General features: G+C 41.5%; 3 protein-coding genes across 3 annotated transcripts; all 3 read right to left on the reverse strand.

Moving 5' to 3' along the window:
• Nucleotides 1-9,717: 9,717 nt before the first annotated feature.
• and2 (actinodin2) lies at nt 9,718-14,402 on the reverse strand. Its single transcript, XM_078287881.1, has 7 exons — nt 14,392-14,402; nt 14,166-14,255; nt 13,449-13,540; nt 12,587-12,631; nt 12,078-12,241; nt 10,388-11,290; nt 9,718-10,137 (listed from the first exon to the last, which is right to left on the reverse strand). The coding sequence occupies exons 1-7, from the start codon at nt 14,400-14,402 to the stop codon at nt 9,718-9,720; spliced, it is 1,725 nt and encodes a 574-aa protein (XP_078144007.1).
• Nucleotides 14,403-18,614: 4,212 nt separating this feature from the next.
• LOC139919433 (COP9 signalosome complex subunit 9) lies at nt 18,615-22,726 on the reverse strand. The gene is made up of 3 exons (XM_071909173.2): nt 22,528-22,726; nt 21,617-21,689; nt 18,615-19,262 (listed from the first exon to the last, which is right to left on the reverse strand). Exons 1-3 carry the CDS (start codon nt 22,621-22,623, stop codon nt 19,225-19,227), a joined length of 207 nt encoding a protein of 68 aa, XP_071765274.1. The 5' UTR covers nt 22,624-22,726; the 3' UTR covers nt 18,615-19,224.
• A 1,382-nt stretch (nt 22,727-24,108) lies between these two features.
• On the reverse strand, nt 24,109-25,967 carry apoda.1 (apolipoprotein Da, duplicate 1). Its single transcript, XM_071909172.2, has 4 exons — nt 25,836-25,967; nt 25,165-25,286; nt 24,969-25,054; nt 24,109-24,589 (listed from the first exon to the last, which is right to left on the reverse strand). Exons 1-4 carry the CDS (start codon nt 25,950-25,952, stop codon nt 24,354-24,356), a joined length of 561 nt encoding a protein of 186 aa, XP_071765273.1. The 5' UTR covers nt 25,953-25,967; the 3' UTR covers nt 24,109-24,353.
• Nucleotides 25,968-25,990: the final 23 nt, after the last annotated feature.

Here is a 25,990-nt window from a genome sequence, read left to right on the forward strand (position 1 = left end):
TTTGGGTAACTTTACATCAACAGCAACTTTACATTATACCATAAAATTGAGAAAATGCAATTCTCATTGCACTGGACCTTTAAAACTGTCGAATCTGATCTCTATGGGAGAATTTAAAATGCTTATGAAGGGCTTCAAGATAGACTCTACTGGAAATTGTCTTTGTTCTGTTTATTTATGATCCTTATAATATTTTGATGCATCTACCACTACCACTTGATTATTTATACTATGTATTTACATTGTTTTTAGGTTGTTTGTCTATAACTTTTATGTGTGTTTTTGATGCTGCTTTCTTGGCCATGTCTGTCTTCGAAACGAGATTCCTGATCTCAATGAGATTCATCTGATAAAAAATAAAAAATACAATATATTTTAAATGTTGCGTGTGTGAAAAGGAAGCAAATCTCACATTTGTACACAGTATGAATTATTGAGGAATGTATTGCGATGATATTGTGAAACATTTCATTGACGAAGCACAAGGCGAGATGCGTGATGTGTGTAAACCTCATGGGCATTGAATAAGTCATCCAGTTTTGTATCCAGCAGGGAAAAAAAAAACAGAAACATTTGCAGTCTATTCTTCGGAGGTTTCTGCTAAAGAAAGAAGACAGCAAAACAAGGTCTGTTGTCTTATGAGGGAGATGGTGCGTTGCTCTCACAGACAAAGGATATGTCATCTTCCCTCTGCTCTCCTTTCTCTTCCACTCCGCTGCAGCCAACTATTGACCTTGAGTAATAGTGTTTTGAACTTCAAAAGGCTGGAGAGAAGGACATGGAGCTACTCTCTGCCCATATCCTGCAGTTGAAACACGTTTTTCCCTCTCTTGTCTCTCTTCTATGACTTTTTCATTACCTGCCAAGGATAAGCTGTTTTACAATAGCGATACCCAAGGCAAGCGCCATTTCATTTTGTTTTTTTGTCCCTTCATATAGATCCAGCTAGGCCTCAGATAATAGAGATATGTTCCTTCAAATTGAATCAAGCAAAGCACTCAACGCCCCCGAAGATTCCACTACTCAAGACTCCATTCAGCATAAATGTGTGTAGTGTGTTTGACAGCAATCTGAGTCTATTTGGGTCAAAGCGATGTATGCAGAGGCTGACCTATAAAGTCTGCTTCCATCCAACATCCAAGGACGAGAGTCAAAGATGCAGCAAGTACAAGAAATTCAGACTGAGTGAAATATTCTTGGCTGCAGATGCTTCAAAGGAAATGCTTTCAGTAGTATATATATATCTATATAGAGTGTGTGTGTGTGTGTGTGTGTGTGTGTGTGTGTATGTGTGTGTGTATGTGTGTGTGTACACTTCCATCCACAGCAGTCTGGTCAATATCATTGAACTCCATGGGGTTCCAAGTCTGCCAGGATCGTCACATGCTTTTTTTTTTGTAACTGCAGGCCCATGAAATACCATATTTTCTCTGCCAGTCTAGAAACAAGCTGTAAAAAGTAGGAAAAAAAAGTAGAAGACTCCCCACCTCTTCCCCCTAAAGAAAGCTGTAACGTTGTCATAAAAATTTTAGATTGTTGCCTCCGATACATTTCCATTTTGTTTTGGATTGAAAATCAATAACGCTAAGATCATATGACTCCCTGCCTTTGCAATTTAGAGAGTAGCGTCAAAACACTTCTGGAGAAACCTAGTCCCATTCTTTTGTAAAAGTAGGAAATTTTTAAATTATAAATAAACCCTGAGACAGAGAAGCACTTTGACAGCATCACTGCCTTTGAACGCAAAAAAAAAAAAAAATTGTATCCAAAGCAAGAAAGAAGTTTTCCTTATTATCAGTAAAAGTTTTAAAGCATGTTATCTAATAATTCTATTTATTTGACTTTATTTAAATTTTTAATGGACTGGCTTAATGTCTGTGTGGGTGGGGGGGGGGTGAAGGAGGAGGGTTGAGGGAATCTTGCCTAAAGGGCCGCCTAGAAAATTTTGACTGAAGCCCTCTAGAGGCCAGAAACATTTCTGACTGTGTTCCTTTAGTTTGGCTTGCCTTGTTGTATTTAAAGCAATATTCCACTTAGTTTTAACATGGGGGTTATTCTGCACTTGACAGCCATGAAAACCAGAATATAAACTACTCACCAAGATCGGATGCAGCTGGACGAGTTTGTAGCCTTCAGATATTTATTTCCCATTTATTTGATTGAGGCCGCGAAAATAGCCTGAAAACTGACATTTAATAAGTTTGTGAACAGATTCAACAACAGATCCCGCTTTTTAAGACAACAAAGCAGTCCTGGGTCCGTCCTCATTTTGCATTTCTATTCTTGGTTTACCTACACTAAAATTAGCATTTAGAAATAAAAGTAGATCCGGTCTCCCAAACAGGAACTATCTCTCCTAAATGGTATCCCTCCGCTATGTTCTTGTCTATCAATAAAAATGCTATTCGGAGAAATTATGTTCTAAAACGTTGGACCCACAGTCAATTGAAAAAAACAGTCAACACAGATCTGTTGTTGAATCTGTTCACCAACGTGTTAAATGTCAGTTTTCAGTCTATTTTCGTTGCCTCATTCAAACGAATGGGAAGTAAAAATCCGAACACTACAAACTCGTCCAGCTGCATCCGATCTTTGTGAGAAGTTTATATTCTGGTTTTCATGGTGATGTTAAAACTAAGTGGAATATTGCTTTAACTTTGTAACTTGGTGACATTATATGCATGCAGTCACAGCAATTATGTGAATTTACAACATGTGCCTGTGATCTCCAGTAGCCTACATCTACTTCCCCAATACAGCCTCTGCTAGCAAGCGAGACTTCTGCTGTTGACTCAACAAGCGGCACATCCAGTGCAACAGTAACACACTGTGAAAACTGTCTGCTGTCTGCGGTGACTCTTCTCAATTAATATGTATTTATCCCCGTATTTATCTATCGGGATCCGAACAGTGTGTAATGTAGCCACGTCTTGCGGTTTTATACAGTGTGAGAACATTTGAAAAATTAACTTTGCAACAGCAGTACTCAGACTGTAGCTTTTCATTTACGCTCTAAACTTTTGATGAACAGACTGCAGGCTCCCTCCGTGCGTCGAATGCAAAATGTGCATCGCGCTGCACCTCTCAGACGTTCGCTCAGACAGTGTGGCGGTGCGGTGCGGTGTAATGAATGTATAAAGGAGCTAATTTCAGTTAGCTTATTCACCGGTTCTGTTTTTCCTCATTGCCATTCATAGGCTGCCTGTTTGATTGGGGGTAATGATATTCCCCTGGTCTCCGGAGGTGCAGGGTGCTGACTGAGGCCTCGCCGAGCCACAGTCAGCACAAACCTCTCCTGTGCTGACTCAAGTGGCGGATTAAACTCCCCCGGCGCCTGGGTCTCCCTCGCAGCCTCCGAGGCCAAGACTCGGCGAGGAGTTGTGTTTGTAGCAAGTCAGCTAAAAATCGCTGTCCACAAGACCCGGAGGAATGCCAGCTGAATAACAATAACGCAGTTCAGTTTGTGATCATTCCGTCCTCCGGCACCTCGGGGCTGCCTCTGACTCTTTCACCCTCACTCTCTCAGTTTGTTTGTCTGTGCGTCTGTCGATTTCCCTCCTCATTTTCTCTTTCGCTCCCTCTGTCAGTCTCCCTAAGTCTCCATCTGTCCGTATGCTTGTCTGTTTCTGTTTGTCATCCCTGTTTCTCTCTTGCATTCTCTCTCTCTCTCTCTCTCTCTCTCTCTCTCTCTCTCAGCCCCACTGTATCTTCGTACAAACATGCAACACAAACCACAGCTCTCCCTCCCATCTCCTATAGCTGTCTTCCTCTTTCCTTCTTGGTGTGAGTCAACATGGACAAATGGCAGGCGTCTCCAGGTTTACCCGCGGGTCTGATCTCTGCTGGCAGGGTTGCTGAGCTGGGACAGATCGATGACAAAGCCTGTCAGGACGGCTCAGTGTTATTCAAGGCTAGATTGCATCTGAAAGGCCATGTGCCATGCGGTTAATGAATTAAAGAAGTGGCCAGCCAGCATTGATCAGATCAGCTGACAAGCATCAATATCTGAGGAAAGAGTGAGGAAAGAGTGATTGTTGAGAGATGTAACCGGCGCCTGTTTCCTCTCTCTTTGGGTCTGGCTCACTGTTACCTACTTATTTAATGACAATTGGCTCCGAAGCCAAGAATCACGCAAAGAAGAGCTACATAAGCCGGGAAAACAGGAAACAGTTCTTAATGAATGTCTGATTATGTATCCTCTGTCATTTTGCCCACTAGACTTTTTATATTATGTTGTTGTATGTACCCTTTTGGATTTACCTTTTACTATTATTTTTTTATTATTAACTGTGTATTGTGTCTAATGGTCCATGTGCCTTGGATTGAATCAAGGTTGGAACTTGTATTTGATGGTCATGGGGAGTGACATACATTCTATTCTATTCTATTCTATTCTAGGCCTGACTGGACTGTACAGGTATTTGATCTATCAAGGTTCAGACATACAAAGTAGTCACACAAAAATCTGTCAAAATGTAGCAGCTGCTGACTGGGACCTGCCAAAGTCCTGTATAAAAAAATGATAATATATTTTTGGGGCATTTTCACCTTTATTAGACAGTTGAAAGTCGGGAGAGATAGTAAAGACTGGGAGAGAGAGGGGGATGACATGCAGAAATCCTGGGCCGGATTCAAACCCATGACGACACGTTTACAGACCACTGAGCCACCAAGACACCCTAGTCTTGTCTAAATCTTATCCTCACCAAACTAAGAACTCTTCTTCTGGTCCCTCAGCCTTGGAAGACTGTGCCCCAAAGCAGCAGCTGCATAAAGAGCAATAAAGTGTAATTCATCTGAAGAAACAACAGAATTCCTTCAGCTATTTAACTTAACACACGGGCTAATACAACTTTGGCAGAAGAAGAAATAGCTTCCAAAATGTGTTGGTGCAATTACTCTCCTACAAAGCTGCAGGGGATTTTCTTGGAAAAAATATAGAGGGCCAGATTTATTAGTGTGAATGTTTATGTATGAAAATAGATTTTAAGGAACACAAGCAACAACAGTGGAGAATCTCTGTGGGGCTTCTCTTCCTGTTTGTGGTCCTGCTGTGACGCACTGTTGACTTGAAATATAATGAATCTTGATAGGACAACAAGGTGATGATGGAGGTGCAGCTATATTACTTCACCTCTGTTTGTTTGTGAACACCACCGCAGCAAAAAACTACCATTACTGCCACAGAAAATGGGAAATCAATAACATTATTAGCCCTTTTTTACCTCAAATTGGACCATTCTTAAGAATTAGCACTTTTCTCATAATAAAACATCCACATACAAACAGACGTAGTGGTACAATTTGCACTATGGGACCAAAACTGGAGCAAAAACAGGAATGGATGTGAAACCAAAACCCAAATTACTCCTAAACCACCATTGTTATAAATCAATTATAGGGGGAAAACAGATCTATATACTGTATGTTTCTGAGATGATTTAATTCAACTTATACACTGCTGACCTTTCAAATGAGTCACTCTCTCTCTCCCTATCACACTTCACACAACTTACAGACAGTCTCCCACACTGCTAATCATTTGCATTTTCCGTCATCTCCCTGAAATAGCACAATAATGCAGAGCGCAGAGAACAGTCCACGAAATGTAATTATTATCTGTAGCGCAAGTACAAAGGTCCCTGCAGATTTCTAGATACAAACCGCTGTCAATTTATGGCCATAGTGTACCTTTTCCCTTTATTGCCTCACTCATATAAAAAAGCAATACCCAGGACATGGCAGAGAAAATGAAATCCCATTCCTCATATTGCTACTTTAGACTCAATCAGCCCACTGGCAGGGAGTGAAGAGTTTTTAGTCGACTAAAGGCCATCATCTGCGGCCAGCTGACGGCACGGCAAACCCCCACTCACAGCCCGGCATGCGGATCCATTCCTAGCCCACCTCAGTTTGAGTCTGCTGCGACTGAAAAGTGCATTTCCCAGTGAGTTATTAAGACTTGTTCCGTCCATTAGTCTTGTCGGTCTGGCTCTGTAAAGGATGAAAACAGGATATAACGGATTGCTCGGGCGGTTGTGTGGCCCGGGGCAAAGTCCACGCTTGTTTACGACAATAAACCTCTGATATTTGGCGCTTCATCAAACCCCCTGTCCCCCCTGTGTACCAACAGCAGACCATAGATTGTCCATGCATAATGTATACATGTTTTGCACATGGTTGTAAATGTTCTGCTGTGAATAATTTAGGAGAAAATGTCAGTACAATATGGGTGGAGTTGGTTCCATCCAGATTGTGATATTTCTTTTGGGCAGAAAAACAATCTAGCAACTAAAGGGAATTCACACTAGATATTCAGCTGTCAGTTACCTATCTATCTATCTATCTATCTATCTATCTATCTATCTATCTATCTATCTATCTATATATCTATCTATCTATCTATCTATCTATCTATCTATCTGTCTGTCTTTTGACAACACAACTCTTGTATGCCCACAGCCACAAAAGCAGGTAGGATTTCGGCAAGCATTTCGGGAGAGGAGTTTCACGGCAGATAAATCCATCACTTATTTAGTAATTAACACAAAACAGGCAGCCGTGATAAACCAGTAGACTAAATGCGTTCCACTGTGACAAGCTGAAAGGCGCTTATCGCGATATCATAATGTTAAAATCCACAGCAATTATTCTTCAGAGAGGCGTGAAATTGATTCCAAACATTTTCTCTTCTCCTCCTCACACTGTTTGATCTCTGCTCCCCCGAGACGACCTTTGATAAAATTCAATTTTCAACAACGACGTTTTACGCAGCTTTTTACACATCTCACCCGACAGGCATCAAGCTTTCATCTTCATAAACTGCTTTGTGTGTTTTGGTTTTAAAATGTTTTTTAAACTTGTATTAGAAGGAAGTAGTCTAATTGATCCATTTTGGGTAAATGAGTTAATTAAGAGAGACTTTTGTTGAGTGATTTTGACAGAAAACAGGAGAATGAACTGACTTTGAGCGGATTTGATGCTTTTAATACTAAAAGTTGTTTCTTGGAAATACCCCCACCCCCCACCCCCCTACTTTCCACACACACACACACACCTCCTACCCACTGTCTAGCTGAGCTTTGACGCATATTAAAGCAGCTATGACATTCAGCCTGTTACAGACAGAGAGGGATATTCATTAATTCAGACGGCTCTGACAGCAGGAATATCCACCATCCACACAGCAGACCTGCAGCATCTACAGCACTGACAGCTTCACAAGGGGCCGTTTGGTGCTTTGGGAGACAAGCGCCACCTGCTGGAAACAGCATGTCAACATTAGGCGATGAGGGAAGAACCTCACACTGCAAAAAACACAAAAAAAATCCATCTTAAAATTGTTTGTTTCTTAAAGCAAGTGAAAAATTCTGCCACTGGGATGAGGTAATTCTATTTATTTCCAATGCAGTTTTACTTGTTTTAGGAATTTTCAAGAAACAAATAGCAATATCTTGGAATGAGGCAGAATAAGGAAAATCACAAAAAGATGAGGCTTGTCTTTAAACAAATTGATTTGCATTGAAAAAAAAAGTGAAATTATATCACTCTAATATCAGATTTATCCACTTGCTATGTGATAAATAAGATTCTAAGACTCAAAACTAGATTTAAATGACTTGTTAAGATGGAGGGGTTTTTTTACAGTACAGGACTCAATAAATAATAGAATAAAGTTTGCACTCCTACAAGTGAAAAAACCCTCCGGATTCTTCTGACTTTTTCAATTTCAGCAGTCCATGCCTTGTAGCTACAGCATCGATAAACTTCTCCACACTTCTGAACAGCAACACAACTGACAAGTCTGACTGGGCCTGAAGTAAACTTTAAAGCTTGTCCAGCAGTGTGACTTCTTTCAGAGACAGTTTTATTCCGGCGCAGCAGGAGAACTCGGCGGACGTCAAACCTTTACAGGACAACAGCTGCAATTAGGAGCATACTTCCACAGGGCTTCCTTGCGAGCGCGTTGTGTTCAGGTAGTCATTACTGGGCCAGGTGGAGTGTTACCTGCCTTTAAAGCTGTCAGCACCAGCAGCAGTACTGGTTTCCTCCAGGCGACTGACTGCTGCGTGCTGCAGCCGGTGACAGTTGAAAAGCAGACTGCAGGCCTCATAGCCCACGGCTGCCGCTCTCTCCTATTATCTTCTATAATTCAATATCTCTAAAATATGAATGCTCCAGACTGTAGAAGAACCTTCATGTATCAAGACTTAAAGGAAAAATCCACCCTAAAACACTTTAAGACTGTTAAAAAAAAACAGCTATTGGTGAAGTTCCTTGCATTTCTGTTCCCATTTTGTTGTTTGGTGTAATGAGATACTGAAATGAGCTAGGGAAACTCTTGTTGTTGTTGTTTTTTCTTGTTTTCTTGTTTGTTTTGTTTTGTTCTTTAGGAAATTGTTGCTGATGCAGTCTGATCTGCGTCAGCGATGTGCGCACTGTACATCACCAAATCACATTTCCAGCACAGCTACAATAGAGTTTGATAGCAGAAAACCTTTCAGCTATCTAATACATCAACAGTAAACAGGTTTTGGTGTCAGTCCCGAGAGCGAGGGCTTCTTTCTAGACTCACCAGATGTTCAACAGTCATTCAGGGAGAAATCCATCGTAGAAGAGGCATTCTGGGAAATAAAAGAAATCACTAACTGAAGTAGAAGTAGAAGGCAGTTTGAGGGAAAGTGGGTAAAACAAAAAAGTAAATTATAACACTTCATCACAAAATAACTCCTGGAATGCATTCAACATCATAGTTTGATGATATCTAACAGTGTAAGGTAAAGGTGGATCTTTTCCTTTAAGTTACCCATTATGCTTTACAGAGTAATTTTATGCTATAGCCAACATTTCGTAAGAGTAGTTGTCCATTTTTTCAAATCTTTTCTTGGAACAAAACTCTTCAACTGATACCAGTGAATCTCACCAGACTCACACTGACCTTACATGCTCATTTAGATGAAGGGAAACATGGGAGCCATGGGGTTTAATGTCATTTGATGCAAAATACCTATTCTTGGTAATGACATATGATAATACAGCGTACACATGTAACAGGAAGAATGTATTTTAAGCTCTAACATGGTTACAAAACATTTCATTTTATCTATATTTTTCCTCTACTGATGAAGCAGGGTTTTGCTCTTATGTTCATAATGTATCACATTTTATCAGTATTTTTCTAACTGCCTGGCAGATGTATCTGTGACCTCAATATGAAGCTGGTTTATCTTCTGGAAAAAAAACAAAATGAAGGACTGTTTCAAATCTTTTTATTTGGAACTTCATAAAAACTAAACAGAGGAAACGTTTTGAGGTTTAGAGTTACAGAAAACTGTGGAAAACAACATTAAATACACTTAGGATAAAATAAGGTCAGAACTCAAATGGAAACAGAGAATGTACAACAGAGGGAAATACTTGCCCGCTGACACAAATTCAAACTACCCCTACTCTATCACACATCTATACATACAACTCTTTTCTACAAACATACATGTAGTATTTAATGCACATGTTTCACATAGTTTTCTATGAGACGTATCGGAAGTCCTGCTCAGTTGTTCAGCAAGCAGACACTAAATGGCAAGCCTTCAGATTATCAGATTCACCATTTGGATTTTGGAAGTCCATGAAGAGAGGGATTATTGAGTGAGCTCCCTTTCCTCCAGTTATTTGGTTATGTAGCAGATGCTGTTGACTTTGGAGTGATGTGATTGCTTACTTCTTCTTGTACTGGCTCATGTAGCCTCTGAGGAAGTCTTCGAAGCGCGGGACAGCAGCCTGCGGGGCGGCGGCCTCCTGGACCGGCTCGTCGGCGGCCTTCTCCTCAGCGGCGGCGGGCTCGTCAGCGGCGGCGGGCTCGGCGCGACGCAGGCGGCAGTTGTAGTCGTACTCGGGGTCGCAGTTGGGGTCAGGCAGGACTATGCCGTCTTTGCCGGGCTTTGGGGCCTCGACGTTGGAGGGTGAAGCAAACTTGCCGCAGTTGGGGTCGAAGGGATGGCAGAAGGGTTTGGCCGGAGCCTTGATGTCAGCCTTGGCCTCTGGGCCGGCCTCCACTGGAGTGCAGTCTTTATCATAGTGCACATAGCAGTCGTGGCCCTCCTTGGTCTTGCCGTGGACGCCGAGCCTGTAGCGGACCTGGTTGATTGATTGATTGATTTGTGTTTTTGGTTTAAAACAGACTCAAACATCATCTGATGCAAAAGAAGATCACCCAGAAGATAGCATATGAAAGCATTATGCAACACCCATTTCATTTCACTACATCATTTAATACACCGAATGAAAAGCAATAGACAATTAATACAACCATTCAACAAACAAGATTACACTAGACTAGTTAAAACAATGAACTATTGATCTTAGTAGCCAGACTTCAGATTCAGACCTGGTGCTCGGGCTGTGGTGGAGGGGGCTTGCGCAGGGCAGCGGCGGCTGCCAGTATGCAGTAGGGGTCGTAGCGCGGGTCGCAGGCCAGAGGAGCGACGGGAGGCGCCGGCTCGTCCTTGGCGGGATACTCCAGCACGGGCTTGGTGAGGCCGGACAGCTTGGTGGCGGTCAGGGGGTTGCAGCCCTCATCGAAAAGGGGGTTGCACTGCTGCTCTTTAGGGGCCTCCTCGGCGGCCAGGGGGGCGGGGGCGGCGACGGTGCCCACACACAGAGGATCCACCGCCGGGTCGCAGTTGGGGTAGAGCAGGTGGTAGTAGCCGGTGGGGGCCTTCTGGACCAGGAGGGGCTTGCAGTAGGGGTCCTTGGGGTTACAGTGGAGGGCGGAGTAGGACGGGGCCGGGCCGGGGGCGGGGCGGTAGCCGTAGGCGGCCCTCAGGTGGTACTGCAGACACTCCACATCTGTAGGGCTGCAGATCCTCAGCAGCTCGGTCTTCTGCTCGGCGCTCAGGAAGGGCTCCAGGACGGGGGCGTAGTAGTAGAAGCCAGTGGGGCTCTTCAGCGGGACGGGCAACAGAGGGGTGAGGATCGGAGCCGGCACCTTGGCTGGAGCAGGCTCGGGCTCCGGGGCGGCGGGGCTAGCGTTGGGGAGGAAGGGGAAGAGGCAGTAGGGGTCGAGGTAAGGGTTGCACACCCTCACAGTGGCGGTCTTGATGGGGGCGGGCATCACGATGGCGGCCTTTGGCTTGCTGGTGGACTCGGCGATGCACTCGGGATCGTCTGAATTGGCGCAGCTCTTGTAGATTTCGCTAAGGTGGGTGAGGTAGTGGTTGAAGGTGGGGCCCTCCTCCGACCTGTGTTTGTTCTGCAGGTAGGCCATGTACAGGCGGTCCAGATCCTCAACCTGAAGTAGGGAGAGAGATGGACAAATGAAAAAAAATGAGTTTCGTTCCAAAATTATTTAAACACCACAGGGAAAAAAGGGCTGACTACTCTTACACTGTAAGAAAACAAGGTACCTTTTGTCACTGGGAAAAAAGGTACAACTCTGTGCCTTGTTCTCTCACAGTGTGCAAAATTATCAAATTGGATCAAAGTACTTGGTTGACAAACACTTTCACAGACTGGATCCACTACATGTTAGATCCATGGAACAATGAATTTCAAGTAATGATATATTTTGTTCTTCCAAAAATGGATTAAGAATATTTAAGAAAATAGCTCTTCAAACAGAGGCAGTTAGAATTCAGCTAACTGGCAGAAATCCCCTGTAGAGGAATGCTTGTTGCTCAGATGATGGAGCATGGCACTTACACCACCGAGCTCTCACTGGTGCTAAGAATGCACACTGTGGCATGAGTTGCATTGAAAAGAGAGTCTTGGCATATTAAGAGCGTAATGGCATATTAATACTTTTATATAATCATGCCCTGCGCAATAAAGAATTCATAGTTGTACTCTGAACTGCAAAAATAATGAAGTTGTTAAAACTACATTACTTCTCGACTTTTTTACAACATAAAATGTTGAGTGCATATATAGTCAAAAACATTAAACAAATGGCTTTCCTTAAAATGCAAATTGCTGGTGCAAATTGATGCCTCAATTTTAAAAGGAAAAAAACAGCATTTCTGTTTTATCACGCTGACTGGAAGAAATTGAATAATTAATGAGAAGCGGATTCCACTCACTCCCTCCTGGTTGTGGCTGTCCATGAAGTGCCTGTACCATCCCCAGAAGTGAGGGAGGCGTTTGAACTGCGGCAGAGTGAGGACAGGGAGGTTCCTTCTGTTACGAACCAGCTTCTTCAGGTTCACCATGGCCTCGGTTTGCACATCACTAGATACTGCAGATACTGGGGGAGAAGATAAGAGAGGGAAAACATGAATTTAATTCAGCGCACATGAATATGTAAAACTGAACTGTCTAGAAAAGTATAGGACTAGGTATTGTTATTGTATGTATGTATGCATGTAATAAATGTAGTATTGGATGGATGGATGGATAGATGGGTGGATGGATGGATGGATGGATGGATGGATGGATGATGTATATTCTCACTATATCTCTTTGTAAACATGGCTTTGTTTTAAGACCGGCACTAAGTACCCTAATGACTTTTCCATCCCCCCAAGTCATGTTTGACCTGAGTGACTAAAAAAGCCAAACGTGTCCCACATGCCACGTCCCAAGTCCTCACCTTCCTCCTCCTTCTGCTGCCCCACTGGAACGGCCCCCAGAAACTCTGTAAAACACAAGCAGCAGCAGCAGGGACATTAGCTGAGCAGGACCAGATGTTGAGCTTTCCCCCCATATTAGGGAAAACGCTGACCCACTAATAAGCCCCTAGGAGAACGCGGCAGGCGCTGGGGCTCTGGCGCCCCAGCTCAGGCAGCATCCTGCAGATTAAACCCCCCCCCTCCAAACCCCCACCCCCCCACCCCCCACCCTCTTTCAGGCTTTGAACCCCATCGTTGGAGTCTGCTTGTTTATGCGGCTACTGGGGGCCTACTTGAAGTTAACCTGTAAAACTACAAAGAGCGTGGGCAACGTCTACAAAATATCCCCCTCCCCTTTCCACTCCACACACACACACACACACACCAATTACCTATGCATTGTAAAAGTGTATGGGGGGGGTGGACATGTTCTGTGTACATCCCTATTTCCATATGTAGAGCATCTTCTGCTCCACCAGGGGTTTCCTTCAGAAGTTTACGACTATGAAAACACAGCCAAGTCAGCTGATTATGGCAAAGACTTCCGGTACCCCACTTTTAATTAATGTGGAAAAAACACTGCTCCCAAGGATAAAGGGCTTATTATGGCTTTGAAAAGGTTTTGATGTACTTAAGGGCTGCTTTGCACCTTGACTTGACATGCCATCTTAGTATTAAATGAGATAAGAGTATATACTGTATGTCCCAATTCCATACATAACTGTTAAGAGTAACATTTCCAGCTGTGTGCCAAATTAATGAATGTGACAAAGATCAGATAAAATCAAAGCAAATTCACTTCACTTTCCTTCAAGTCAATAAATCAAATCACAGAAGTCTCACCTGGTAATAAAACAATAGCTAGCAGGAATCCAGTGTGGACCAGGGAAAACGATAGTCTTCCGGCACGAGCCATTTCCTTTTTTGTGTGCTTCCTGAGGGAAAAGACAATATGACAATATTCAATAATAATTCAGTAACAACGTTGTATTTAGTGATGCTTTGTGGTTAGTATAAACTTCTGGCACTGTGATGCTACTGTTTTCTCAGCAACTAGAGCTGCACTGATCCCTGTGTCTTATTGCTTTTGCTGAGAGTGAGTTTTTCAGTAAACTCTTGGATATGCAAATACATGAGAAGACAATGTACTTGGAACAAGTAGAAAGCATTTATTTAACTGGCTGAGGCCAAGATGCTGGAGAGGATTGGGGACATAATGTAATAGAGCTTTTCAGGGATTATTGAGAAAAAAAAAGACTTCTGAATACTTCTGAATATCAGAATATCAAACAGCAAGCAAAGAGAACAATCAAACGGCCAAAAGCTTGAAATGTTCATCTCCATTACTGCATGGATGCCTATTGAATTATAGCTGCTGTGCTATTTGAAAAGACAGATTGTCTTGTGCAATTTCACTCTGACTTTGAAATCAGGAGGACTTTCCCACTTCATCCAAAAATAATAAAGTCGCAGTGTCAGGAAGTCACTGTGGCTTACTGAACAAAAAACAAAGTGCATTGATTAAACAATCGAACCTCCAGCGTTCAATTCACCTCTTACCTGTGAAGGTGCTGAAGTTTCTGACCTCCTGGGATCAAGAGCGCGGAGACGCGGAGCCTCTGGGAGCCGGTGGCTCTCTGGATGAAGCTTCTGGAGGGGGGGGGGCGGCTGCACTGTCGCTGTCTCTGAGCTGTGTAAACCCTAAACCTCTCTGCTCCCCTGTATGGGACAGGGAAACATTTTTAAGGAGCTCCTTGATCATTAAAAACAAAAAGGCATGTCATACGGCTCTGGCATGCTGTTAGGCGCTCCGGGATTGGCTCCTCCGCTGCCATCCAACCAGCCAATAGGGGTCCTGTAATTAGGAGAGGTGAGCAGCAGGACTGTTCTTGGTGGAGGAACATTAGCAGGGTGCCATTTAGGCAAACATCGGTTTCTTTCCCCACGGGTTTGGAATTTAAGGTCATGATGCGAGGTGACAATATCTAAGCCATCGGTTGATTTAGAAATTTTTTATTTGCATGCGCTGCTCAGTGGGAGTGAACTTAAAACTGTAAGCTGTTAAATCCACACAGCTTGAGGCCTCTGTTGTAGGAATACAGATTTGCAAAGAAGTGCCTGTGGCTATTGCAGAGGTGACTCCAATAAAACATTCAGTGCAAGCAGCAGACTAAGAGGAGGTATTGGTATTCGTAGTTCTTTATTGATCCCACAATGGAAAATTCACACACAGAAAAATTAATACGCAGAGAAATAGGCACAGTCAGGGTATTGCTCATATAGATAGAAGAGCATCTGTTGGTAAATAATGCATAAACAGTAGTAAATAACTATGAGCTCCTCTACTGCTGGGAAGATCCAGTAGAGGAATGGGTCAGGTAAACTTCTGTTGTTTTCATATGCTTCATCTCACTAAGAGCTGCTGAGTCTCTGTGTGGACACTCTGGGAAAAAAGGTAAAACTATTGCTGAGATAACTCCTGTGTTGCATCAGTATATTGACAAATGCGTGCGCAATATTGTCCAGGATGACAGAAACTTCAGGCATGACTCTTGTAAATTTCAGTTCACTGATGCAATATTACATCCAATAGTTGCACCAGCCTTTTTGATAATCTTTCCCAACTTGTTGTCGGGCCGATGCTGTCAGAAGTCTGCAGCCATATTGTTCCTCTGAGTACTGCAGCTCAGGTATTTTATGCAGCAATTTATAGCGGCTGTTGCAGAAAAACATTTAATTTGCAAGTGTTTACACGATCATTTATGAGCTGACTGAGTTTTGAATCTCAAAAAACCTGTTAAAAAGATAATTTCTCAGTTTTAAAAATAGGTGTCAGTGAGAAAACAAGCATTCTTTTCCTCATTCCTAAAAAGCTTACTGTTTTTTTTGGCAGATGCTTTTTGCAGAGGTTTTCATCCAACAACATGGAGGTAGCAGGAGTCGTTAGGGAAGCGGGGCCACTAATGAAGCGAACTGCTGTATAAGGTAGAGCCATTAGGACCAGCCTGCCAGCCCCGGTGTTCAGTGCAGGGTCCTGATGCCTGGATGTGCCACGTCGCCTGCACAGCCTACAGCCTGCGTCAGTGGAATATGTATTGGAAACTATGGAAACTAGCAAGCATTAGCTAAAAATAATGTCAGACAACACAACAGGCAGCTGCTGGTAATGAGTTTTGGTGGTTATACCTGCCCTGGTAAAACAGGGATAGAATCGCAGTAAAGACATCAAAACTATGAAATAACACAAATGGAATTACGCAGTGACCAAAAAAGTGTTAAACAAATCAAAATTATCTTATATTTTAGATTCTTTATAGTAGCCGCCCTTTGCCTTGATGGAAAGGCAAAGGCTTTGGAAAGAAATTCATACATATGCATCAACTTCACTATTTATATTTGTCTAAGAAACAAATTTCAAGCATTTAAGCATAAGCCTTTAGATCAAAATGGGTTTAAGATACTGAAAAACATAGTACATTCAATCAGGTGTGTCCAAATTTTTGACTGGTAGTGTACACATAATACATAATCTACATAATCGCTGTAGACTGGTATATATACTTTTCTTGGCAAAGTAGCTTCATCTATAGATCAATAAGTTGTAATTCCCACTGACTGAATCAAAAGAAATCAGAGACAATCAAAGTGACATGGAATCAATCAAATCAAAGACAATTATTTTGCTGTAAAAATAGTCTGCAAGTCAGATCCTACATGCTGCTATTCTGTACATTTTGTCCTCGAGGAACGCGTCCCACAGGCATGACTGATGACGACTCGGCCTCGGCCACGATCCCTGCAATTTACACATTTCAGAATAACTGGTGCTGTCACAGAAGAAGACAAATGGGTGTCTTCCTCGTCTCGAAGAGGTACAACCACCAGGAGAGCTGCCTGTCTCTTCTCTATGCATGGAAAATTCATGGCAAGTGAAATTTGTGCTAAGAACCCATAAAGCGTCTCATGCTACTTGTGAAAGAAAAGCTCCTCATTAAAAAAACAGACCCTCGTAAAAAATGATGATGCCCGACAACCGCTTTCATGTAAGCACTTTCTTAGTTGTGGTCTCTTGTTTTTGTGTTCAAGTTGTACTTCACACACAAATGCATCAAGAGCAGATCGCTGTGCAGTTATTAATAATTTAAAGTAGAATTATCAAGTTAGAGGAGAAAATCGAAAAGGAAGATTGAATTGAGTATGTAACCAAAACAATAGAAAACTGAGTTGTGTAGGGAATAGGAAGGGAGTATTCAACCTAAAACATAATTCATGTTATTTCTGTGATATTGGACAGTTTTGTCTAGATTTGAGAACAAGTTTTCCCAAGGCAAGAAACCAGCCAAAACTCTGTTTCTATCTGTAATATCATCAAAAACAAAGCATGGAGCTCCTTTGATAATGAATGAGTCTGAGTTTGTGGGTATTTTGACAGTAGCCCAGATTTTTTTTTTTTTTTTTTCCAGGGATTCAAGCATATTTTCTGGTTCAAACCCATCAGTACTGACATGAAACAAAGCTCATTTGGGTGCCGAATCTCCAAGTCAGTCTCCCATTCGTTCTCAGTGGACCAGTGCTTTGATGCCTTCACAGATTAGAGACCTGGATCTGTGGTTTCTAGCTTTGAGTGAAATGTTCATGTTCACAGATATTGATTGAATTGTCCAAGAAAAGAATAACATATGGTATTTCTGTTTTAGGGTAGATTTTTGCTGTAGCATAAATTATCACCCAGCCTTGCCTCATCTCTAAATTGAGCAAAAAAATGGGGTATTCTTAGTAAATAATCAGCTTAAGGCCTTCCTTGATAAGCACTTGTAAATGATATTGTGTCTGGTTTGGACAATAATCAACATTGTGCAGTTCTTTTTGCAGACCTTTCTAAAGCTTTTCAGAAGGTTTATCATCCCCTGCTGTTACAGAGACTTTTATTCATAGGCCCTGATCCTACAGCCTGTGGTTTCTTTCAAAACTACCAGTCCGATAGATGTCAGCGTGCACTGTTGGGACATAATTTTTGAAGTTTCAAACATAATTAAAAGAGCTCCCTAAGGCTCAATAATAGGTCCGGTCTTGTTCACTATATACATTAATGACACTGTCTTGTACATAAAAGCCGGTCATTTCTATGCTGACAGCACAGTTCTCCCTGATTCTTTACAACTGGCCATCAAAAACCTGTAGTTCGGCTTCAGTGCTCTACAAAAGGCTCTCATCAGTCTCAAACTTGTGCTGAATACTGATAAAACTTAATACATGTCGTACCCCAAAACCAGAAATATTAATTACAGTGACTTGCAGATCAGCACTCTTAATGGAGTCTCTCACTATAAATATTTAGGTATATGGATTGATGCTAAATTTACTTTTAAAGATCCACTTGGATACCTTGACCAACAAAGTGAGAATGAAACGTATCTCTCTGTATAGAAACAAGGCTTGTTTCCCCATGTTCTGCAGACAGAAGATTTTTGAAGTGTTTTAGACTGCCGTGATGTAATCTCTGGACATAAAGCGGTCTCCACTCTTCCGCCCCTACATGCGGTCTACTGGCTCTTTGATTTATAACTGAAGAGGTCTATGGTATACTCATCACTGTATTTTATCTCAAAAACTGGGCTGGCTCTCTCTTTATGTGAGAACACATCAGCGTTGCTTTCTGTTTATTTATAAAACTATTTTCCAAAAATGACCATCATGTCTTACGTTGCTTATTGACTGGAGATTCTGAGTCAGCACTGACCTGGGAAAGACTGCTTTCAGATTTTGCACTCCACATAATAATAATCTGATCTGATAAAGAACCTGATTATCTGTAAACTCGGCAATGTTTTCCAATTATTAGATACAGTTTAAATGAAAAATATGAGATGATACAATCTTAGCAATATTTACTGTGGCTGTTTCTGTCTTCAAAATCTTGAAAAATGTGAATGAAGAGCATTGCATAGTATCTGCATCTTCCCAGAATTACACTGGATATAATATAATATCACACACTTACTGCAATCATTTACAAAGCACTATTTATTCAATAATGATCGGCTTCACTTATAGAATTCATCCACAAAAATACAAGGACAAGTGTATAACTATACATATGTACAACATCATGAACAAACAAGACAGATGGCAGGTATCAAACCAAACATATATTTGACTATATGTTGTATTACAAATAATTTAAGCCATTCTGGTAGACCACCATTCATCATATGCCATCTGCAGTATGTTTAACGGCGACAGCATAGGAGCTTCTGCCATCATATCTATAATTACGCTCAAAATGTTCCCCTAACAGATGTTCTCCAGCACACGGAAACCTACAATCCAGTTTGGAAGCAGTCGAAGACATGAGCGCGATACAAGCTCATAATTTTAAACACACCGTATATGGAGGAATCCTTGGGATCTGAAGAATTTACCAACATCTGGAGCTAGTGGCAACTTTTTGAGAATGTTTTAAAAGCCTAAAACTAGGACACCTATGAAAGGAAATTGTATGTCATTAGACTGTAAATGGCTAGTTTGCCTTCCCCCCCAAAAAATGGACAGAGAAAGATGGAGTTGTGTGAAGATCATCCATCATTACAAAACATTGAAGACAAGCAAATAATCTCTGTCACTGGATGTCGTCGTCGTCAAACAGGTCTTCAAAATCTGTGGGAAGAAGAAGAAGAAGAAAACGGATTTGTTATCATAAGTTACATAACAGAGCTTGACAACGACGGCCGTATTTCAAATATTCCTGCAAGCCAGGCATTTTCCCATAAAGCAGCCTAATAGGTTGGTGGGTCAGAGGGGTGCAGGGTGATAAAAGTAAAAGGGGAATCTGGGAATGCACTTGCTGAGGTGTCTGTGTGCCCTTCCTGTGGGCCCGTCAGTTTGTGAGGTCAGAGGTGAGGAGGAGAACTGTATCGACATGCAGAGGCAGGCGATGTGGCATTTATTCCCATGCAAGTAGCCCACCTTCATTTCCTCACCAAGAACCATCTTAATGGAAAAGGCACTTCCATTTTCAGTGTTCCATATATCGTTCAATGGGTTTCTGTACCTCCTATATAGCCATGTCATACCATGTATATTCCATACAAGGAGCTATTTTCTATTTTTCCCTTCTTATTTTCCTTTACGTTTGTCATTGATGTTGTTTTCTTAGTGAGGACGCTCTTGAAAAATAGATTTTTAATCTTAGTGGGTCTCCCTGGTTAAATAAAAGTTATAAAAAGCTGCCTATTGCACAGGCTTAATAGAGCAAAATGCAATATATTTCAGTAATGATATGCAGACTGAATGCAAGTATTTTCCCTGAATTTGTGTTATCTGCAAGTCCTATTTTGCTCAAGCCGGCCTTTTAAAGAGGTGTCATCAGACACACAAAACATTCAAATCCTAGACACAACATGACAGAAAAACAATATTTTGAGCCAAATTAAAGCCTTGAACAAACAAAACACATTACCTACAATGAAAGACAGGCACTTACAGGTGACAGAATTGCCCATGTCATGTTGTGCATTTTTATTGCAGGCTGACTGCAGGGACAATGTTTTTCTTTTAAGAGCCACATTTCAAGACAGTTGTTAAATGTCCAGTTTGGGGTGTCTCCTCTGGATGCCATTAAGAATGTGGACATTAAAACACTGTGCTCCAGTATGAACTATCAAGCCAAACTGTGTACTTTAACAAAATGTGGAACATGTCACTCTAAATTGATCTTATTCTTATGCAATATGGATCAACAGCACAAACTTTACAAACCTCAGATGTCTGACCTGCCTGGTTAACTGAACAGACCTGATGAATGAACATATGCAGCAATGCAAAAGTATTTTCTAGCAATTGTGCACAATCAATAAAGTTTTTTTGCTGATGAATCACATTTAAGGCATTTTAACTGCAAATTAAACCATGCAGGAAATAACAGGAATGTTTAAGAATACTATGTGTGCATGTAGTGGCCATACTGTATTTTGAATACACTTGGGCCTGGTAGTTCAATGTACTCCACAAACACTTCATGGTTAAAATGACCTCCATTCCCAAGGGATTTAAATTAGGTTTTACTGTACTGTACTGTACAGTGAAATGCCTCTGTTTACCTCTGAATTTCTGTAGCCTGAATATTTCTCAACAATGTGGAATTGCACAAATTATTAGCACAAACTGAAACATTAGTTTTACTTTTGCTACTATTACAAGAACTTAGCAAGCATGCGACTTGACTGTTAAATGAATGAACATTTAAAAATCGCAATCTGAATGAAGGCCAGGGGATTGGGAGCCAGTTTACATAAGCCAAGATACAGTAAAGTTGTACACATCTCTATCAAGAGGGAATAAAGCCTGTCTACCTAAATGAGCCTCATACAAAGCACACTAAGTGTTCCTGCAGAGAAAGTCTGCATAGAATCTGTGTTGCATATGGTGAGAAGTCATGGCCGTTTGATGTAGCTGCGCCTCGGGACAGAGATCACACTACATTATAAAACACAGTTTGTAAAAGGGGGGCAGGGGCAGAAGGAATGTTTTGGGGCCAGTAAAGACATTTCCTGCTGCTGAACCGACAGCGCTCTGACGCCCAGGGGTGAAGAGAAGGCAGGCGCTAATAGATTCAGTCTGCCCTGAGTGACAACTTCCCATTTAAAGATGACAGGCTGTTCCTCAATTCACTTCAAATGACCTGACGTGCAAAGATATTTTACAAGGATACTTGTATTTGTAATATCTTTAAAGTGCATCATTCTATCCAAAGATACTGTAAGGCTCTGAAGCCAAACTGACATTTCCTGTCAAAAAGAGGTATATTTTACTTTTAATTAGATAGCTGTATAGGTAAGGTCAGTAATTAGTATACAGTGTATGCAGAGACCATGGACCTAACTCAGGGCTTAATGTTTTGATCTGGGATTCACACAGATTCAGATTCACTGTTGAGAATCTCAGATAATGCATAGCAAGTTGTAGATAATATATGTCCATGGTTGCAGCTACAGCCAGGGGAACATCTTTACCATTGAAGAAGTCTGCGTGTACTGCCTTTTCATTGGCAGCCAGGTCCATCAGTAGTCCTGTGCTTCCCCCAGCCTGCAGAGCACAAACATGCAACTCAGACACACAGGTACAGTACGGTACAGTCAAGACAGCCAGCCAAAGGATAAACAACCCGTAAACAGTGATTTTAAGGAGGTTAAACGTGATCCTGCGGTAAAACGGTACAGCCAGTATTTCTTTAAACTGTACGTGGCAATTTTATCTGATGGTCTGCAATCTACAACATCAGAAAATTACAGTATTTTTCGCTGCCGCACCTTCCTGTTATCATCCCAACCGGTAGACAACAGCTTTTTGTTGAACTAATAGTTTATCAAGCCAATTATCTATTACAACACGCTCCTGGTTAATGCTTACACGGCCGCTACCAAACGATGTCCAATTAAAAATCACCAGTTTTTTGACCCGGGGGCGGGCGGAGTGGCACCCTGAGGTGAACTCAGACTGACTGACAGCGGGCCATTAACCTGAATGAGAAACATCACGGTAGTAAAGCCTCACTGCTGGATGGTTTTTGACAACTGTAGTAAAACCCAAACAGCTTGGCTACATGTGTCATGATAAAAATCAACTGTGCCACTTCCTAAGTTGATCAATGCGATATATACTTCATTAGCTACCCTCCACTGCCATAATTACCAATGTGAAGTCAGTATTTTCTAAGCGCAGTCAAAGCTTAACTTAATCTTGAGTGTAAATATGCCGAAAAAAGAAACAGCGAGCTACGTATTTATTAACCGTTGCTTCAAACGTTCAAACAGCCACTGAGTTACAGGGATTGTAAAATACAGTGAAAAGAAAGCTAGAAAGCTGTACGTTACTAGCCTGAGTTATTTGTATACTTAGCCAGCTAGCTAGTTAGCTTACCAACCTCATCTAGATCCACGTAAGGCCCAGCGCCTTCAGGAAACATCTCATCCACTGCTGGTTTCATGGCAGTTGAGTTGGACTGATCCTTTAGTGGCATAGATGAATCAGATGACGACGTCTTCTCGTCAATTTAACACAAGAATCCGATTAAAAAAAAAAAAAAAAGTGCTTAAGGCAGCTACACAGCCAAACGAAAATTTAAAGTGGCGCCAAGTGAAAATAATTCCGAGGTGAAAATCAAGTCAAGCTACAAAGGTTCCGCTGTACGTTTGCACAATGGCACTTTGGTGGTTTGGAGGACATATCTAACGTATATAAACCTGAGATTTGTCATGATGTATGTGTAATACATATAAATAGGCCAATTAATATTTATGAAAATTGGTACTTTCCACTGACACGACTGGTTCGTTCATAAGAAACAATTAATTACTTTCATTTTTAAAAGTTTTCTAAAGATATATGTCAGTTAGGTCTATTTGAACAGCTGGAAAATACTTTGAGCCTAAATATCAAGCTGTAAAGATGAAACTCTTTATCATACAAAGCCAGTGGGGAAAAAGCTGACACCGCCTTCAATGAGCTCAACTCACCTAAGAGAATAAATGTAGTGTGCTGTAATGTAGGGGCAAAGAAAAACATCAAATATGTGCAGCATTGACATTTTATAACAAACAGCAGACAACTAGCCAGATTACTCCCCTCCTTCCCATTTTAGAATATTACTTCCCATAATGATGGCTATTATGCACCTCAAAAAGCAAAAACATTGGTTAGACAATTATTCATTATTTTCTCTAAATGCATATACTTTTCCTCTTGAAACCATGACCTTTTTCTGTTAATGGACTGAATGTGTGCTGACTCATAAGTCTTATGATATATTTTTATTCATTAGGCCAAATACTTTCCACTGATATGACTGTTAAAAGATGATATGTCACTTTATTTGAACTGTTGGAAAAAATGGAAAAAATTACAAATACCAAGCTGTAACCCTGCAATCCTTCTGTAGTTTGAATTTTAAAAAATGACTTTATATTCTGGACTGTTATATTCTGACTCTATTTGTGTCTTGCACCCCAGGTTCTGTAGGATCTTGGTGAAGAACAGCACACACTGATATTTCTACAGTATATTCATAATGAATGGTGTTTGAGCAGTAGGGGAAGACAGAGAAAGAAGCAGCTTTTAAAATCAATCAAGCTCACATGATATAACTTTCACTGACTTTTATTAACTCTAATTAGAAACTTTGAGTTTCCAGTTTGTGGCATAAACATCTGATTCAGGCAATATCAATCAATCCCAGTAAGAGTCCACTGCTTTATACTGCAAATGAAGTAGCAACCGTTGCTATTATGACAAGAAGAACATTTTAAATGGCTAAGACAAGATTGTATAATATATTCCTCACAGCCTGTAATATCAGTGATACAGTGTTAAATAAAAAGGTGGTATGACCTCCAGTTGGTGATCATCAGGCAAACAAAAAACAATTATAATAAACAAAATCAATTATATTTTCAGAAAAGTAGCAGTTTATGTTGTTATCCTTAGAAGTCCTTATATAACTTACATCATACTACTTACTGTGATGTATAGGCTTACAATGAATTATGCAATTAAGATATATCGGCTTAAAAAGGTGGGTAAACTGAGTTTTGGTGGGTTTATGCTCCACCACATCCCTGGTCATAATCATCTGAGTATTAGTCAAAGATTAGTCAAGAACAGATGAATGGAATCATCTTCCCCAATGTTCCCTGTCAACAACAGCGCCATCTTGTGTCGCGTCTCCAGTGCTGCTCACCGCTCAGACGAGAGTCAGAGGGTTTTGTCACAGCCTTGCTGCCTGCTGGCCACCATCCTGCTCACGTCGATGTTGCTGTTGGTGAAGGTCTCCTTGGCTTTGTCGATGGTGGAGGCCGGCAGGGTTCGTTTCCGGCTCAGGACCCAGGCGAAGTCGACGTGGAACAGCCTCAGGACGTCGGTGCAGGAGTACACCAGGGCCGAGTTCACATAGTCGGTGGACAGGATCCAGTAGGGAGAGTAGGGCAGGACTATTTGATGGACAAGGGTGCAGGACACACATGTGGTGAACACACAGATAGGGATACAGGAAGACAACACACACACACACACACACACACACACACACACACACACACACACAGAAGGGCATCAAAAAGGATCAAAAACTGATCACATGAAACTACTCCTGACCTCCTTCATGACTTGTTGAAGCCAGAGAAAATGTAATTATCTGTCTAATGTGAGGTCAATAAGTAAAGTGGCAGTGAAGAGGCCTACTGCAGCCAATAGTGTGCATGATAACACTCTCTAACTGCCCACCTACACACACACACACACACACACACACACACACACACACAGAACCGGTAGTCATTCCTAGAAGTGTATTGAATATAGTTCTCTCACCATAGGAGTAAGTGATTCCCAGCTTGGCAGGATTCTTCGGATCCTCTGTGACTCCGGTCCCCTCAATTTTCCTCAGCTCTCCCTTTCTGTAGTATTCCAGACAGTCAAATTTCATGTCATGTTAACAGCAATATACACCGTACAAATACTACCTGACTATATATTGTATGCACTATGCAATTGTGTTACAACTCACAGTACTTCGGAGCTGACCACTCGGATGGAGCTGTCAGGCTTCATAGTGAAGTTGGTCTCGATGCACCTTCCCTTCTCAAACTGAGCCGGCAGTTTGGCAATTTCAAACCATCTGCCCATGAACTGTGTGGGCAAATACAGAGACATTTAGCATACTGTGAGAAGAGAATGTGAATAAATCTACATGTTTTGTTGAAGTAAGCAAAATGTGTGATAGCCATCCTACCAAACTATTCCTAAATCATTATGATAATCAAGAAGTTAGACAGTGAGAAGCAACAAATCATCTCATAATGGGTTTTTTTTATGTATTACCACTTTTAATTATTGATGGCATACTGCTTGCCATTGATTTACTGATCAAAAAACTTATTTGGCACGTTTTTCGACGTGACATCGATGATCTAGAGAAAAAAAATGTCCTTAAATCTGGTCAGTTTATTGGGTAACAATCCATCATTTGAGACTTAGCAGTGGTTTGCACTGAAAAACACAGTCTGGAGAGTAAATTGCTGCTGTATTATTTCTTTTCTTAGACTAAATTACTTTTATTGAAGGCGGTGCAGGGGAGGAAAAAGGACACAGACACAGGCCCATCAGTGTGTCGTAGCAATCCATCACTTGCCCTGACAATTTATATATATTCTGTGTAAACTGGCCTTCTGGTGTTACCTGTTTAAGGTTGAAGGCAGCTTGGACGGCCGGTTCTGGACACGGACCCCAGTGTGGCACCTGGGCCCCGATGAGGGGGAGGAGGAACGGAAGAACCAGACTGAACGATGGATTCATCCTGAACGTGGCCTTCGTCACCTGAGAAGGATTAACGT

The sequence above is a fragment of the Centroberyx gerrardi genome, chromosome 13, assembly GCF_048128805.1.
Source record: "Centroberyx gerrardi isolate f3 chromosome 13, fCenGer3.hap1.cur.20231027, whole genome shotgun sequence".
Classification (NCBI taxonomy): domain Eukaryota; kingdom Metazoa; phylum Chordata; class Actinopteri; order Beryciformes; family Berycidae; genus Centroberyx; species Centroberyx gerrardi.

What these genes read in the sequence shown, in the direction of transcription:
- and2 (XM_078287881.1), bottom strand. An exon ending in AAACTTCAGCACCTTCACAG is followed by an intron (nt 13,541 to 14,165) that starts GTAAGAGGTGAA and finishes CTTTTCCCTCAG; the next exon opens with GAAGCACACAAAAAAGGAAA. An exon ending in GCAGCAGAAGGAGGAGGAAG is followed by an intron (nt 12,242 to 12,586) that starts GTGAGGACTTGG and finishes CTTCTCCCCCAG; the next exon opens with TATCTGCAGTATCTAGTGAT.
- LOC139919433 (XM_071909173.2), bottom strand. Translation starts at nt 22,623, where the DNA reads ATGCCACTAAAGGATCAGTCCAACTCAACTGCCATGAAACCAGCAGTG. An exon ending in CTTACGTGGATCTAGATGAG is followed by an intron (nt 21,690 to 22,527) that starts GTTGGTAAGCTA and finishes TGTGCTCTGCAG; the next exon opens with GCTGGGGGAAGCACAGGACT. An exon ending in ACACGCAGACTTCTTCAATG is followed by an intron (nt 19,263 to 21,616) that starts GTAAAGATGTTC and finishes TTCTTCCCACAG; the next exon opens with ATTTTGAAGACCTGTTTGAC.
- apoda.1 (XM_071909172.2), bottom strand. Translation starts at nt 25,952, where the DNA reads ATGAATCCATCGTTCAGTCTGGTTCTTCCGTTCCTCCTCCCCCTCATC. An exon ending in CTGCCTTCAACCTTAAACAG is followed by an intron (nt 25,287 to 25,835) that starts GTAACACCAGAA and finishes TTGCCCACACAG; the next exon opens with TTCATGGGCAGATGGTTTGA. An exon ending in GGGAATCACTTACTCCTATG is followed by an intron (nt 24,590 to 24,968) that starts GTGAGAGAACTA and finishes TCCATCAAATAG; the next exon opens with TCCTGCCCTACTCTCCCTAC.